At 42.3% G+C, this 18127-nt stretch overlaps 1 protein-coding gene across 1 annotated transcript in view; it reads left to right on the top strand.

Moving 5' to 3' along the window:
* The first annotated feature begins 6185 nt into the window (after positions 1-6185).
* The window catches only part of CUNH16orf45 (chromosome unknown C16orf45 homolog), a 50559-nt gene continuing 38617 nt past the window's right edge, over positions 6186-18127 (top strand). Inside the window, exon 1 of the mRNA XM_017813518.1 lies at positions 6186-6356. Coding sequence (XP_017669007.1) covers positions 6251-6356 — 106 coding nt within the window. The 5' untranslated portion in view covers positions 6186-6250. The remainder of the gene's footprint in view (positions 6357-18127) is intronic.

The raw sequence follows: 18127 nt of genomic DNA, 5'->3' as shown, positions 1-18127 counted from the left end.
AGGTAGTTCAGTCACCAGAGACAGAGGGACAATGGGAGCTGAATGGGAATGAGAACTGTTCCCCAGTTCTGTTACTGCACTTTATCCAGTTACAACAGAAGTAAAAGGCATCAGCACTCAGATGGCTGTGATAAACACAGGGTTTGGCCCATATGGACTCACAAACCATGCACACAAAGTTCTGCACCACGTGAGATCCTCTATCTGTGGAGGAAGTGTCAGCTTTATTCTGAATTGTGTGTCCTTTTACAGGGTATAATAAGTTACAACATTCTACCCAGGAATCAGCATGTAAGTAAATATCTCACTGTAAGTGAGATGTGCACTTAGTGTGTGCATACATAAGAATAAACCCTCACATTATTATTTCTTTGATTTGTCAGGAAAGCAGCTTTCCTCTCGTTGCATAAATATTCAGGAAAGAAAATACAATCTTTTGATGATTTCTTTTTCCAGCTCTAGTTTGCTTTCCCTTGTTCTAGGCTGGCCTGGAGAAATCTACCTCTGAAAGACTGGTCCCCTGTAGTATTGTTATCTTACCATTGCTTACACCTCTCTGTGAAGTAAAAACCACCTTTACTTATCTACTGAGGGTGTTCAGCTGCTTCCATTTCATGCATCACATACTTTTACATCCAAAATATAACAAGACTGTTAACTGCAGCTGAGTAGCCATGACAAGCCAGTGACACTGAAGGATTTTGCATTAGTTCAATGTCGAGTTCAGAATGGTCATCATACAGTAATGAATTATTATGTGTTCATAATTACACCTGATACATTATGGCAATTACCTATACAGTGTTTTGCCTACTGTTTTGGGGCAAAAATTGAAAAAGCATTAGAACACAGGTACAAATATAGAGAGAAATTCAAGTCATAAAGAATTCAGGGGTGTGACATTATAGCTTCCAGTTCCAGTGAGGAGGTAGTGAAATGGTCCACATGCCTGTTAGGATTCAGGGGTAGTGGAGCATGGACACTGCCCAGGCACATGTGTCAGCAGACACTGACACAGTCTTTTTGTGTGGCTCACAGCTTGTAAGCAGTTTTGAGCTCTTTGTGAAAGACGCAAACTTGTGTAGGTAAAATGGAAGCTTACAGAAAGTCACCTTTACATTCTGGAGTAAGGGAAATGAGGACAGGCTCAGGCCCTGAGAGAGCTGTGCTTGGGGGTGTATGCTGCTGTGTTAGCAAAATCCACACAGTATGTTTATTATTTCAAAATGGACATGCCCACATACACACTGAAATATTACTTATTGTCTGCTGTGTTTGCAAGTCTCCTAAAATGGCCCAGACCAATTTATTTCAACATCTAAATGTACTGAACTCAAACATCTATTTTTCTGTGTAGCTATGGCCACCCATCACTGATGCAAAAGCCACCTGCACAGTGACTCACCTGCACAACAGTCAGTCCAGTCATACCACTCGACTTGGCTACAAATGCCAAAAATAAGACTCTTACATGGGCGACTTCACTCCCATGGTATTAGTAATGTGTCTGACAGATGCTATAACAACCTTTTCTGTAAAATTTGTACCTTTAAGGGACAGTGAATGTAGAAAGAGTTTACTAAGACAAAAATAAAATGGGAAGGAGAAGAGTTTAGAGAAGTATGTATCTGAAATCTGTGTTATGGTCACAACTACAGTTACTGGAGTGTACAGGTTGTTTCCATTCTTTTTACCAGACATTTATGCCCTGTCTCTTCTGCTACTGCACCTCCTGAATTTGTGCTGTTTTCTGGCCTTTCTATACTGAAAATAGCTGAGACAAATCTAAATAAGTGGAAAGCACTGTGCCAGCTTTTGTAGTCTCTATTACTCACCTCTCAGGAACGTTTGCAAATAGGCTCAGTTCAGGCACAGAGATTGTCAAACACAGACACTTAAAAACTTGGCACAGCTGAGCATAAGCCATTGATTTATCAGTTCAATTTTACCTGAACTCTGTTTTAAACTGGCCAAATGTTTAAGAAGCTGTGTCCAGCCCAGACTGTGCCTCAGGAGCTCCATCCTGCAAGGCTCTATCTTGATTTGAGAGAGAAAAGTGATTAAGTACTCCTCCTCCTTGGAGTTATCTAAATATTTGCTAGATCAGACTCAGCTTCACAACGATACATCTCCAAATTTGGATAAGAGATAGGTGGCCAGATACTGTAGCTCCAGTGCTGCCAGTTAACATTTATTGCACACAAGAAAATTCCCCTAGAAAAAGTTTCTAGGACACAAAGTATCTCAGTACCTCAGTATAGTTGGACCCAGACCGTGTGAACCATGTCATATCTCACACATAACTAGTGGCACACTGCTCACTAAAATATGCCATTAAATGTTTGTCTTTTGCTTCCATAGCTCTATCAGAAATTCAGCTTTGTAGATGCAGTAAGTTCAATATGCAGCCAATTTTTTCGGTGTGCATGTTTGATGAAACGGTTGATGACATGTAGAAAACAGCACTACATGCATACAATATTTCACATGGAAACATTTTTAAAATTAAAAGATCACAATAAGATGACATTTAACAGGTGTTTGGGTGGAAATACTTACGAACACTCAAACATTTGTATGACTGTCAGACCTCAGACTCATGACATTAAATTCAAGGCATCTCATTTGCCTTATAACAAGCTCATTAGAATGCCCTGCTTGCCTGCAATGCTCTCTGCTTTTAGGCTACAGATGCACTTTTCTAACCTGATAGAGATGTAGGGTAGCTGTGGAAAAGGACCAACACCCCAGTTACTTTACTGCAACTATTGTGAATTGCTTATGAAGCTACCTTATCCTAAAATTTATATTTTTAAAGAAACGATTGATATATGGATAGGCTGTAATTCCAAATAAATAAGTATAAAAAGGGCAGTAATTGAACATGAGCTAGGATTCACAAAAAAGGGAGCAATATAATAAGGATATGCATTGGCTTATGTGTGCAGGCCCTCATTCTGCAGTTGTGGTACAGCAGATTCTCTTTCAGGTGCAGAGTGGCAGAGCCCAGGCTTCTGAGAACTCTTTCATGCTAGCACTAAATTGAGGGTGGAAGCTTACAGAAAGAAATTATTTTCTGTATCAAGGATCTTCCTGTAACTTTTAGTTATCCCCCTCTTTTTAATTAGATCATGTTTAATTATGGCTCTTTGAAAAGCAAATTAGTTTTACTCTTGTCTAATACTGATCTTTTAGGAATAATGATAATATAAATATTTAAGATATATACTTAGAATGATACAGACTTGATTTTTTTTTTTTTTGGTGATAGCTTGAATTATGGGATTATGGCAACTCCTCCAGTACAGAAATGTTCTGAAATAAGACTTCATGTTTAACAAAACATTACAGGACTAATTTATGAAAGTCTCACAACCTGTGCTATGCAAACTATGAACTTACATGAGCACAGTGCCCCTTCTGTTCCTTCTAGATATGGATCTGGGCATTTATGCCTACAAAGTGGAATAACTGCATAATCCACTTGATTTCATTTTGTTTCATCAGCTAAGTTGCAAGGTTTGATTATAATGATAAATCAATTAAAAACTTGGGCAGAATTTTAATACTGTTATTTTTGGTCTTGAAAGATTAGCCTGTGTGATTAAGAACAACAACCCTGACTTTTATCTTCACTTGCAGCCCAACCCAGACCCACTTAGCACCTTTAGAAAATGCTTTTGATACACTAGATGTGCCCTCGAAGGTAAGAGAGCTCTGAGAACTTCAAGCTGAGAGACCTAAGATGCTTGAGAAGCTCCAGGAAAGCAAAGGCTGTTGTTCCCCAGCAGATTTACAAGCCATGCTGCCACGGGGACGTTGGCTGAGTAAAGTGTCTGTTGTTACACAGAGTGTCTCGTCTGCCACGGGCCATCCGTGATGTCTGATGGAGGCCAAAGAGCAAGAGGCAGGAGAGTGTATTTGCCAACTGCTGCCACCCAGCTATAGCTCCTGGTGGCAGGGCTTAGTGAGAAATGGGAACTAAAACCGTCAGGGGAAATTGCTGCAAGAGCAAAGTGCACCTCTGTTTTTCTACCAGGCATAATCTTATGGGAGAGCAGTGAGAAGAGACCTGAATTTTTATATTTTCTTCCTTAACAGTGCTTTCAGCAGAAGAAAACCAGCCTTTGTGAGTAAAGGAATGCATTTATTTTGCTGAGGTGCACTGAAGGACCTCATCAGTAGAGGAGAAATTTAATTCCACTTGCAAATGCAGCAGTAACAATGCTCCAGAGTCAGAGTCACAAAAAATGCTAATCTTACAACATTAACAAAATAATTGATACATACTGAGGCCCTAGTCTGGCAAAAACTTTTGTGCAAAAGAAAAGCAGGACAGCTTCCACATACCTGCTCTTATGTGTAGCAATCTGCAGAACTGGGCCCTTACTGGATTTTGTGACTTTTTGAAGTGGGCAGGTGATAACTTCCTAATTACAATAAATCACCTTATACATTCTTTGCTTTACATAAGCAAATTCTGTTCATCCAAATTTCTAGCTAGTGGGTGTTTTTCGCCCATACTAACAAAAACAGAGCTTAAAATATTCAGCCTTTTCTAGGATCATTCCTCCATCTTCTAAACAATGCACTTGGATTGTAATAACCTAAAAAACTTGAAAGGATGGATTGAAGTTAAGATCCACCAAAAATTGGCCCTTCTCCCTGATCAGCCTGTCTCCCTTAGTCCCACTCTTATCCAGATCCCAGATGGACTCCTATTCCTCCCACACTTCTGCCAGTGAGTCAGTCCAGCCCACCCCAGCAGGCAGCTGCGCTGTCACCCAAAATCAGCTGTGCAGTGCTGCCACCAGTTTTCTGCTTGACTCGCAGCTCTGTTTGGGCTCTGTCTCTAAAGGCCAAACCCAGCAAGGACGGAGCACTGCACAGACAACAAGAGCTGTTCCAGCATGTCTTGTGCTAAAACCATGGCACAACTCTGGGGAGCACGGCTGACAGAGAAAAAGACCTGAAGACCTCCTAAAACATTGTCCAACCCACTTTGCTAGCTAATTCCAATTCTCAGAAAGAAAAACAGAGAATTTTTCAGTTACAATTTTAAAAGCAATGTGGAGGTTTTCTCTCCTCCAACATGTGAAGCACTCCCCAAACAAAATTGTTCATGCAGTCGCATCAAAGTGTGTCAGTCCAATGGGTAAGTACCTCACTGAATGCAGAGGTAGTACTTCTGAAGTGTTGATGATTGAAGGACAAGAAAAGGTTTGCAGGCAGAGGTAGGTGACAAACAAACAAGCTTTTCCAGTGTTCACCCAGCATGTGTTCAGCATTACCAGTACTCCATGATTCTTTATAAATCAGACAAAGAGTGCTAAACCTGTGATTTGCCAGGGCACTGGCCAACCTGCCTAACTCCTGCATCATTGTCTTTATGTCAGAAATGATAGCACTCACAGTAAAGTGCAATGGGATCTCATCGGTAAAGGTACTTTCCAACTGTTAAATGCGATTCAGGGATTTTATCCATACAAGCTTCTCTACAATAAAAGACAAAAATTAATAACAACGATAATTATCCCCACACTTGTGCTTCCTGCAAAGTCATTGCCTTCTCCTCTAAGCAGCAAAGATGCATGCTTATGAAAAATACAAATGGTTCTGAAAAATACAAATGGTTGTGAGAAATACAAATGGTTGTGAGAAATACGAAACCTCATAACTTGTTTGAGTGCTGTCCTCTGGCTTTCAGGAACATGATGCTGGAATGAGTGTCATTCCATTCAGTGCAGGACTTTCAGGAAAGCCAAAGGCTGCACGCACAGCAACCTGAGATGTGGTGTTAGAGTACGAAAGCCATGAGTGGCTGTGGATTTTACCATTATTCCCCAGCGGCTCAGGCCAGAAGATGCGCTCAGTGCTGCACCGGCCACAAGATGGACAGTCCTCCCGTGCCCTGGCAGCGAGCGCATTTCCGAACTCTCGCCTTTCCGAGCTGTTCGGCAGTGGACTGGGAGCGCGCACCGCAGGGACAGGGGATGGGTACGGTCAAACCCAGCCCCCCGTGGGCTCCGAGCCGACGGCAGCGCCACTGCGGGGGTCGCGCGTCCCCCCGGGCGGGGGTGCAGCGTGTGCGGGGTGGCGGCGCTCGGCGCCGTGTCCCCGCTCCCCCGCCCAGCCCCGCACACTGAGCATGTGCGCGGAGCCCCTCCCGCCCCCGCCCGCGGGCCCCGCTCCGCGCAGGGAGCGCCGAGCCCCGCGCACGGACCGAGCGAGCGCCGAGCCCCGCACGGCCATGGAGCTCCGGAGATCCATCTCGGCCAGCGCGGAGGCCGAGAGACCCATGAGGCGCTACGGGGCAGTGGAGGAGACGGAGTGGAAGGCGGAGGCGCTGGGCAGAAGTGAGTGGGGGCCGCGGGTGCGGGTCCGACCGGGAGGTGCGGTGCTCCCGGCGCCGGATCCGGCTGCTGTTTGCGGGGCGAAGCCGCCTCGGGCTTCTCGGGGAGGAAGGTTTGTGTGACCGTTTTGCCCTCTGGTGCTTCCCGAGGGAGCTGTGTCGGAGACAAACAGCTGTCGGAGGGTCAGGGCTGAGCCGCGGTGCAGCCCCGGGCGCTCCAGCCCTTCCTTGCGACACCGGTTGTTCGCTCGCTCCGCAAAGTGAAGCGATGAGCGGGCGGCCAAGGAAGGATGACCGGGACGTTTGCTCTCCCCCGTTGTTTAGGTGGGATTTAATATATGGCTTTTCATGAGTATTGCTAGTCTTTAATGTCTTTCACATTTGAGAAGCACGGACAGCAATTGCGATATTCCCTCTTGTTATCTCAGGCGGACGGTACAGCAATATAACACTTAGTTCACGCCTTCGATGGCTGCACTGTATTTATGAGCTCAACAAATGTTCTGTGCTGGAAGAGCTTTCTTGAAATCATAATTTTGCAGAAAGCAGCAACTGACATAACCTTTCCCAAGTGCCGATGAAAAGAGTAGTTAAAAAGATACATAGCTGCCAATTCGGGTTATCCATGGGACCTTGTTGTCTCTAAGATAGCAGCTGTTATTCTTTTATTGACAGAACTATCTTCTGTACAACCTAATAAGCCTGTAAACCCCTTCTAATTTTCCAGATAACCACTGAGGCAAAAGATGTTGATAAGATTGTCACAAAGAGCTGTGTACTAGTATTAAGAAAAATATTTTCTAAGTTTCATCAAGTGTTTGATTAGGTCACAGGGAAAAAAAGCTTTGTGTGTTATCTGTTGTGACACCTTCAGCTTGGCTGATACCGGGGTTGCTGATATTCTTGATTCCCCACCCGTCTTTTTCTGTGCATTGTGAAGTCTCACCTGGATGCCTTTTAACATCTCATGGCTTTGCAGCACCTTGGGAGCAGATTTTAGCCAGTGCTTCTGCCATGTTCACTTTTCAGATACTGCCATGTTCTGGAATGATACTTCACCTCTGGCTTCAGTTTTCCATGCATATGTCATTGTCTGCCCTATACTGATGACAGGGTGTAACTCTCTCACTCCGATGCTTCAGTTGCAGTGTTGGTTTTGTTGCAGTGCCTGGCATAGGTTCAGGACTGAGAAACTCCACACTTTCTAAAATGGAATTGGAGACTGAAATCGCTGTTGACTGAGTTGGTTGAGTCAGACACATGCAACAGTTTTGCAGGTGTTCTGGCATGATACAGATGTGCTTTTCTTGTTCTCATAACTATGTCTGGTTCTGTTCCAGCGCTCAGGAGCTGAGTGCAGTGCAGCACTTGTAATAATAATAATAATAACAAAATCTGGTAGGCTGAGGTGACAGAAGGGCTTATGTCTTGCAAGCTTTGGACAAAAGATCCTCTGTTTGGCAGAGGGCAATGCACAGGCTGAGTGGGAGACCCGATCTGCTCAAAACTATGTGCTCAGCATTGAGCTGCCACCCAAATCGCAGCTTGACCCGGCACCAGAATGGGCTGTTGGCAGGACTAGGACCCAGTGTCCAGGTGCCTGCACCCTGGCTCTGCTACTGAGCTGCCCTTCTACACACTAGGTTCTGTTTAATGAGAATATATCTCTGTGTATAAAAATTTAGATATAGAATAGGAATTAATCTGGAGGCCATGATCTGTTCTTTGAAAAGCATAAAATTATTGTATTATATATTTGAATAATTTATCTCTTTTGTTTGCTCATAGATGTCAGCTTTCTTAAAATACTGTGGAAAATGCTATTTATGGTAGCTGGTTTCAATGGTTTCTGCATATCTTTCCTGTTTGAATACTAACACTGACTTCTGGTCACACTTTTGCATTGATTAAAAATAAATAGCTCTTACTATTTACTGTAATGCTTCCTTACAGCCACCCTAAATTGCATGGCATAATGACAGTAGTCTCCAGAAGGTCTGCGAAGAAGCTGAAAAACCATCAACTCCTTTTTTATTGGTGTCAACAATTAGCCTTTGGTATTTGCATATTGTTTTAAATATTAAATGCTCAGTAATAGTATTAACAAAAGCAGAAGGCCATTACTGCATATGCATTGACCGTTTTCACTCTGATGATTTGTTGTATTAAATCAGGATCTCTTTGGAGGCAGACCTTGTGTATCTGTACAACCCTGCACAAGAGAGGGCTGTTTCCTGGTCAGTGCCTTGTGATGTGAGTGCAGCCATATCACAGGAGAATGTACATCCTGATTATGTCCATTACAGACAGAATGTCATGAAAGTTAGGTAGTTTCTCTTTAATTTGTTGGATGGAAACTGTGCTAACTTCTCTCTCCATGGTACTGAAAGCATTGCTGGTTATTGGTTATAACCGAAGATGAGTTACTTCAGAGCAATGAAATGTAACATCATGCACATTTCTACTCTACAATGGCCTCTTTCAGCCAGATTGTCAGTGAAGTTAAGGTGGTTACAGTACATGAGGATCTGATGCCCTGCAACCTGAGGGTGTCATGATCTCCAGTGGGTTTGCAAGCAAAATACGAACTAGATTGTTTCAAGGTGTCTCTTTGACAGCCTTTCTCTTCACATACAGGAGGGAATTTGAGAGGACTAGAGAACACTGAAGAGGATGGTTAGCATGGACAGAGCAACTCCTGCATTTTCTAGTGCAAGCATGTAAAAGACAAGCTTATAAACTGTCAGGCTTGTATAATAATAATGTGGTTACAGCCTTCTCAGTAATGATTTTTACAATATAGTCTTGGGGAGTCTGCTCTGAAGCAGAGCACTAAAGTGTTTTGGTCAGTCCTCATTACTAAGTGCACAGCTTCATTTGCAATCATCTGTCTTGCCGTTGGCAGGGACTCATAATGCCCTGATTAAATAACTGCACACCACATCAGGGAGGTAGCCATAAAGAAACAAAGCAGTGTTTCACCATCCTTTTGAACACTGCACTTTTTAGATACATTTCTGCTGAGCTTTTCTGTCCCCTCTCAGTTTGTATGAGGTCTGGAGCTAAATGCAAAATTCACCGAGAATGCTGCAGCTTCAGTCAATGTAAGGAAGCAGAAATGTCAGAAAACTGCAAAGGTTATGTTTTGATGGAATTTAGTGCACCATGAAATTTGTTTATTGTTTTCATCTGAATGGTAACTCAGCATTGGAGGTAAGATGCCACACTCCTGTAGTGCAGAGATCCACCTTTTCAACTGTTCTTGAATATGAAGTGGAGAACAGGGAAAGGGGCCCCTATTACAGCCCAGCACTGAAGAAGCTGGAGATTCCCAGCATGAGACTCAGTAGCAGCAGGAAGCCTTTGCAACCAGCTTTACTTGCTCTCCCTTCATGCTGTGAGCGTTGTGCCACAGATTATGTCCAGGCAAGGAACTGTGAGATGGCAGGTCACTCCAGAACAGCACCAGTGGGCTGAATCTAGTTCTGAGATCACTCTGATTTATTCCAAGAGCAGCAAGACAGTGCCAGTCCCAGGTTCACAGAGATCCTGGGCTGACACATGTGAAAACTTATTTCACCATATTCAGTTGGTTTATCTTGAAAATCTTTCTAAGCTGATTAGCCAGAAAGAGACTCTTATATATATTTATATGCTCTGCTGCTGAGCACTGAAAACATGCACTATTTAATATTTTGCATTTACATTTCTTGGCACCATGGGAAGGTGGGTGACATCTCTATCTGGAACATTTTTCGTTCAAGACTCATTTTACAAGTGCTGCTATGCACAGTGATGGTCTTTCAGCTTGCAGAAGCTTGAAAAGCTAAAAAAACCCCATAGATAATAGATAGCAATAACATAGATAGTGGTCATGTAGCCTGGTCATCTGTTCTCTTTGGTGACCAAAGAATGAAGAAAAGACATCCATACCCTGGTTAATAGCTACTTGCTTTATCTAATCCAGTGGAAACTGCTTGTGTGACTTTTAAGGCCTGATTTCATTAACAGAAGAGAATGGCTGCTTCTTAGAACAGGATCTAGCTCATGATGTGTTAATGTTACTTAATAACATTTTATAATAATTTGAAAAATTTCTGTTGCAACATTAAAAAAATCAATCAAGTAGCAAGAGAGAAACACATTTGTCTTGCACAGTAAAGGCTGTACAGCTGGTGTCGTGTGACATCTATCTGTCATTCTGATCCCTGATGAGTAGTTAGGATGGGTTTGTATTAATCATATGCCTCTATGTATTAGTCAAAAAGCAGGTAAATGCCAATTTATTCTTGAATCTTTGTGTCAGCTTTATAAATGTTGGAGATTTAATAGCTCTCTATGTATCTAGTACTGACAGACTGGATAGTGTGTTGGTTCCTGTGAGACATCAGTGCACTCCTGTGTGTTCATGCGGGGTTGGTCCCAAGTGATTGCAGAAAAGCAGATCTTAGACTCTGGCAAAGGTGGAGACAGCCTTGGTCCATGGTGTGGGGCACAGCCAAGTGTCCTCATTTTCTTGCTCCTGTATTGCTTCACGAGAGTGAAAGGTGGCTCGTGTTGTCTCACAAGAGAGGGCAGGAAGTGTGGTTAGAAAGCTGCAGTGGTGCTCTAGTCAGAAACTACAGAGCAATGCCAAGTCAGAAACTTGGGGCTGCCAAGTCAGAAACTACAGAGCAATGCTGGGAATTCAGGAGTTCTCAGCATGAGGGAGGACTCACAATTTGGGACTGACAAGGGGCTGAAGTTTACTCTGCACCACCCACAGTTAAATCCAGACAGGAATCCATTAGAGCTGTTTCTATCATCTGATAGTTAAATATTCAAACATACACCTTTGGGCCTTCTTCCATAAGACCCCACATATTGCACAGACATCCACAAACCCACATTGGTACTTTGCATAAAAACTTTGTTACTTTACTCCTCTCCAGTCAGTCAGAAATACAGTATGACCCTGCCTACTATGCTCTTGTAATACTGTCCCCCAGTGTCATCATGTTTCCACTCTAATTAAAAAAAAAAAAAAATGGAGAAAAGAAAGTTTCACAGGCACAAAGAGAATTCATGTAGCACAACTACCACTGCTATTCCTTCACAGTGATGCCCTTCTGTTGTTGTAAATTCCCCATAACTGTTAATTGTATCTATTACAGGCAATAAAGGAGACAAACAGATTAGGTTTATTCAGGCCATCTATTAAATAGGTGGGAAGGAGGCTAACAGAAGAATATACACACTTATGCTTCTTTTTATAGAAACAGCAAGACTGCTGGTTTTATGAAGGACTGAACACAGGCTTCAAACAGAGAATGTAATTAATATTCTTTCCATGTCTCCACTTAAAAAAAAACCAAAAAACAAAAAACCAGCTGTATAAAAGTTTTGAAAAGAGACTGACCAAAAAAATCAAAGTGACAATAAAACATTAATAGTCTACACTAGACCTTTTTAGAAAATATTTGACAAAGTATTGTAATCAACAAAGACAACTGATTCAAAGGATGGTGCCAGTTCTAGATTTTCTCCTTGTTCATCATTTTTAATGTTAACATATTTATATTGTACTTCAGGAGGGAAAGCAGCCTGTCTCTGATCTGTGGAACCAAGACAGAACTCCCACACTGAAAATCAGAAAAGGTTTCTAGAAAGGATTGAGGGTATTTTCTATAAAACAGTTGTAAAATTCAGCTGCTTTGATGGCAGTCAGATGGCTCTAAAATTCTCCTACACAGCTTAGTGTTTTTATAAGTCATTGGTGATTTTGGCTGGCAGACTGTACGTACAATTTATATGCATTCTCGTTGCTTATCCACGTTTACATGCACTACATCCTGATCCTTCTCCTGCAAAATATTTCTTAAAACCAAACCACTTAATAACCTCCACCAGGTCATCCCCTGTAACTCATCAAGGAAGGGTGTATCTTGGTTTTGGTTTACTTCACAAAGAGCCCAGAGGATGATTTACAGAGTGGGACTAATCCAGTTTATACTATCTACACAGTCTCATTTTTCTAATTCCTCCTCCCACAGCTGGTTGCTCCAGGCAGCTGTTGAGACAGAGGAAGAAGGAAAAGGGATAACTGGAAATATTTTAGTGCCTCAGAGTACAATCCTGCTAAAATGTTGATCAGCAATGAGAGGAATTGTGACTCTTAAAGTAGCTTCTTCCAGGTGATACTCCATGTGGGTTTCTCAAGAACTTTCCTGTGCAGTGACTGAGCACTGGAACAGACTGACCAGAGAGGGTGTGGAGTCTCCCTCACTGGAGATGTTCCAGAACCACCTGGACACAGTCCTGTGCCGTGTGTTCTGGGATGACCTGCTGAAGCAGGGAGGTTGGACCAGATGCCCCGCTGTGGTCTCTTCCAATGTTACCCATTCTGTGTTATTCTGAATAGGGGCTGCCTTGCAAAAACGTGTTAGTTATTATGGAACAAGGTCTTACTGCTGCACATGTACTCACATATCTCAGCAAAGACATTTCTCTCAGCTGAAATACTTGTAAATCTGAGGGTTAATGACTTCCAAAGACTCTGTGTCCAACTGTGTGTACCAAGCAGGAAATGAACACTTAATATGCAATGCAGGGTTTGTAGTCAAACCTGTGCCAACCAATAATGGTTGGAAGAGTTATAGATGGAGCTAAAGTGTCATATTTGAGAGTGTTGCTCATGAGCTTTCTCATTTCTTTTAAACATATTTTACAGAAAAAAAGCTTTAGATCTGGAAAGTAGGACACTTTGAACTACATAAATCATCCTTGCTGCTGGTTGCCTGTGGGATTATGGACTCAGTCTGTGTAATTTTTTTGACTATGTTTGATAACTGATCTCTTAGTTGCATGGCATGTTTTCATCAGAGAAGGCACTTGTGAGAATGTGTGTATGTCTGCCTCAAGAGTGCATTATAAAACAGGAATAAAAACTTCCTTTCAAGATTGGGCATGCACTGGAAAATACTGGGTATCATGTGTGAAGTTTCCAGAGTTTTCTTGTAGTTATTGAGCACAAGGAAGGTTGGTACCCTGCACTCCCTAATCCTGATTCCCAGAGGGCTTTTGCTCTGTAGCTGAATACGTTCCATTTTCATAAAAGTCTTACTTAGTAAAATAGACCCAGAGACTCAATAAATAGTGCTCATTTATTTCCATGATCCATGTTCTGCTGTCTGACTGTATAAAAGGCATAGTATAGATGCATTCAAAACTCGGAGATGAAAAATGTGTGTTTGGAGGGCAAACTATGAGAAATCAGGAGGAGCACCCTTGGATAATTATGTTAGTTGCCCTTCAGGATCAGCAATGAAACATGAATTATCAACATTTTGTCAGCTCATAAAGGGCACAATATTTGAGGAAATAATTTGTCACTGGATGAGGATGAATGATTTTCAGTGAGACAAGCTGCTCATTGCAAAAGCCTAATGATTGCAAACACTACCAAAATGCAAGAGGTAATTTGTTATAATAAGAATATCAGCAGTGTTTAAGGATCTTTTTATTGCCCTGAACCCTTCCACCACCTAAACCTTTATAGATTAGGGTTTTCAGAGGTTTTTTACAGACATATTTGAGTTTTTTCATATACTGATAAAATTGGAACAAAACATCTCAGTGTGAAGTGGTTTAATGATTTTGTTCATCTTTTGGAGAAAACAACTACAAAACCAAAAAAATGAATCAACAGTTGTCCTACCACTAATGCCCTTTCAGTACAGGTGGCCAAAGTAAGTTTTAGAATAATGGTGTTGAACCCAAAAGAATAAGACAGTGACCTGATCTCCCCGGGAAAGGACAGAGAAGCCTGACTGACACTTTCTTAATTACTCATACAAAAGACAGTCCTGACTTCATTGAAATCAGTGGAAATTTCCTCTCTGATTTCAGTGAAAACAGAACTGGACTGGGCTCTGTGCCTTCATCTCCTGGAGCCCTGTTCACCTCGATTCTCTATAGGAAACTCTGGAGAGGGGATCTGTGGGCTGTCAGTTCCATGAGGACTCTCCCAGGCACCTGAGTCAGGCTGCCCCATGAGTTTGCTCTCTGCCCTCACTCCTCACTGGGCCTGTCCTTTGGCCAGCAGCAATTCCCTGGAGAACTGTTGGCACTGGCAGGGGGAATGGCACTTCAATCTCCTTGTCTCTGAGCAGTGAATCATGAGGTAATACATTGGAGCCCCTACGGTGACTGGCTGTTCCTCAAATTATCCCGTTTGACAGAAGAGAAAGGCACAGAAATTCAGTTGTGCATTTGTGCCCCCGCTTTCCTTATCCAATCTGTAGTTTCTCTCTCATCTTCTGCCATGGATTCCCATACAACTTCCTCTGGGCACTGTGCCTGGGAGGGGACTGAAGTTACTGCAGTTTGGCAGACAGGCACACATTTTCCTTCAGGCTGCTACTTGTCTGTGGCATAGATAGAGTATGTGGGATGTGATAGTTGAAGGGCACAGCCATGGTGTTTTAAAAGCCAGTAAAATCAAGATCCATTTGTCTCTGCCTTGGTAAGGTGTGAAACATTCTGCAATTACAGAATTTCTTCCTTTTTCTTATGTGAAGAGAATGTGACAGCCAGCTATCTGTTTGTCTCAGATGCAGGTAAGACTGCTGAACTGCCTTCAGTTCTTCACTTCTGAGACCTCAGTCAGGTCAGCCTCACAGCTGCCCAATGCCAGTTGTGAGGAAGAAAATATTAGCATATTTAAAAAACTAAATCAAAAGTAAGTATGCAAAAGCAATTAACTCAGTGAAAACAGGGTGCTAGAGAATGACTCCACATCCACAGATGAAAGACAAATAGAAAACACATTTGTTTGTCAGCTGTCATCATTTGTGTGAGTTGAAGAGATGGAGCCCTGTGCTGTTTCACCTGAGAGTTCACTAAGAAAGAACCGGCTGGTTTTGGCTCCACTGGCTCTGGCAATTTGATCCTTAAGGAAGGACATAGCTTTTGTCTGTGGCTCCCTGAAAGTTCTGTGTGCCTCATACTGAAGAAGATCCCAGTACGATTCTCTGCTGCCTGACCTTCCACTCTGCTGTCAGATCGCACACATTGTATGCCCATGGCCTTAGGAATAGCAACATTCATCCCTCTGGGAAATTACGAGTCCTATTACTACGGTCTGAAGCTCTGCCTGGGGAGGTTTAGGTTGGATATTAGGAAGAAATTTTTTACAGAGAGAGTAATCAGATGTTGGAATGGGCTGCCTGGGGAGGTGATGGATTCATTGTCCCTGGAGGTTTTTAAGATGAGACTGGATGTGGCACTTGATGCCATTGTCTGGTAACCATGGCGGTGTGGGTCAAGGGTTGGGCTGGATGATCTCGGAGGTCTTTTTCAACCTGGTTGATTCTATGATTCTGTGACTCTATCAAATGTGAAACACCTTTTTTCCTTGGCTTCTGAGGAGCATCTTCTCAGTATTTAATTACTTGCTGGAGTGGGAATCTGTTATATGAACCAGTTTCTTTACTGTCTGAAGCAATTCTCCATACCAGCATCACTTTGTTCTTTACTGGATTGGACTCATATGTCCATAATAATTATGGTTTTAAGGTTGCCTAAAATTATATACCAGCTGCTGGTAAGATGTTTAGATCACTGTTCGAAAACTGTGTTATTAGAGAATCACATCACAGAGCGGGGAGAGACAGAGAAACAAGCCTTCTGGTATGCAGTTGGATAATTCCAAAGGAGAGTGTTGTGAAGATGTGAAATCTAGAAATGTCAGTGACCATTCTCCTATTATTTCACTGGCAACATATGCTGCTCTTTATCAATTGATGCTCATAGGAGAAAGCATAAAACTATATATACATTCATAAAGAGGTTTTTCAAGACTCTTTGAGACTGGACATTTTATTGACTTTTTGTTCTGAATTAAAAAAAAATCATGAAGATATAAAAACCCCTCTAAAAATACCAAATTAAATAAGATTTTAAAAACTGAACATTAGCTGTGGCTGGCACTGTTACAGCATTTGTAATGTAAATGCTGAAGCTTTTTGTTAGTTTTGCAGGATCAGAATATGACTGGTGAGGAATAAAATGGAAATCCATGGCTGTTTCCTTTGACCACTGAGCAAAATGACAGAAGTAAATGAACAAGTAACGTGTGTTTTTTAATATTGCTTTTTAAATCTCTGTGACGTAAAATGAAATGATGAAGCATGAACGGCTTTCCTTGGATTGTGGCTTAAACCCAGTCTTGCTCCAGATGGGAATGTGCATTGGTTTCAGAGGGAGCTCCACTCTGGAAGGTACCTACTACAGTACTGTCTGTACCAGCTTCTATTTACAGCCTTCTGGTAGCACTCAGTCTCATGCAGGGTTGTGGCAGGGTTGGGCACAGAAACCCCTTCCTGAGTCTTCCTGACTCCTGGCAGTCTTCCTGAGCCAGACTAAAATAGCTCCTTTCAGATAAAGGTCTAACCCAGTGGCACTGAATAAAACTGACAATGAGGGCTTTGGGTCAGACCTTGAAATGCAATTTTCCCTCATTTTTTTTGTGTCTTGCTTTGGATCCATTTTTTCATAGAAACAGCTGTCAGATCATACACACTGTGCAGACTTTCCCACCAGGCTGCATACAGCTCCATATTCTCCCTGTTCTTTGAAGGACAAACTGCTGTTTGAAGTGCAGAAAATTGTATTTTTGAGTCGTAACATGATGGGAAAAGGTGAAAGGAATATGGAAAACCAGTAGTAACTACATTGTCAGCATCATGGTTTATTTGAATGTAAACCAAGTTTTGATCTCATACGGATTTAATTTGAAAAATGAAATGTTATTTTAAGCACTTGGTCCATTCCTGTGTCTGCTCTGTCCTGCACTCCCCCCACCCTGGTGTGAAGGCATTAAGGAGCAGGTACCAAGAGGTAGCTTTGGGACTAGCAACTCCTGTCTCTAGATTTAAGGTAGTCAGAGAGCCACTTTGTTCTCACAAATCAGACCTTTAGAAATAGGTAACTAATGCAGTTTGATTTCTGGATTTTATTTTCTCTCTCTGAGGCACTGGAGGTCACTAGAGCCAGGCCAAATGACTGGTGCTTGTGGTGTGAGGAGCACTGAGGTACCTGGAGGCAGTGAGTGACCAGCATGGTGCTTTTTCTTTCTTTATTGAGAAAGTGAAAAAACTCTTCAGTAGGGATGTACTAGTGGTACTAGGACAATAATTGGGGGAGGAGGGGAATATTAAGACCTATTTAAAGGTTTGGCTACATTTTATGAAATTATTTCCATATGCTGCCGTGGGGATCTGATCAGGATGGGTGCCAGCTCTTGTACTGGCTCCAGCAACATTTTCCTCTACATTCAATCCTTGACTTTGATATACAGGCACAGTGTGCTGGAATGAATGACTGAGCTTAATTCATCCACTCCTTGATTCCTCCTGTCTTTACTGCAGCTTTCTGCCTCATCTCCTGTGTTCATTCAAAGGAAAAAATATGGCTGTGACTCAGTCCACAGCAATCCTGCTCTAGGGTTTGTGTTTGCAGAACTGCAGTGATTTGAGGACTGGAAGACCACACCTAAGGCATAAAAAACCCTCTGAACTTGTGTAGTCTGTCGTGTCTGTTCAGCAGAGATACACTGCAAGGCTGCTGAAAACTCAGGCTAATTCCTTATCAAAACCAAAGAGCATGTACAAGAGCTCTTCCAACATCAATCTTGGCCAGGCAAAGCATTTTTTTGAGCATCTTCCTAGTTTTATTTTGTTGCAGTCATTTCATAATTGCTGATGTGAGTTTTTTCCCCTGAATAATTTTTAAGAA

This window comes from Lepidothrix coronata, unplaced genomic scaffold (assembly GCF_001604755.1).
Source record: "Lepidothrix coronata isolate B3197 unplaced genomic scaffold, Lepidothrix_coronata-1.0 Scaffold41, whole genome shotgun sequence".
In the NCBI taxonomy this organism is placed as follows: Eukaryota; Metazoa; Chordata; class Aves; order Passeriformes; family Pipridae; genus Lepidothrix; species Lepidothrix coronata.
The sequence above is the reverse complement of the archived record's forward strand: the minus strand, read 5'-3'. Positions and strand labels throughout refer to the sequence as shown.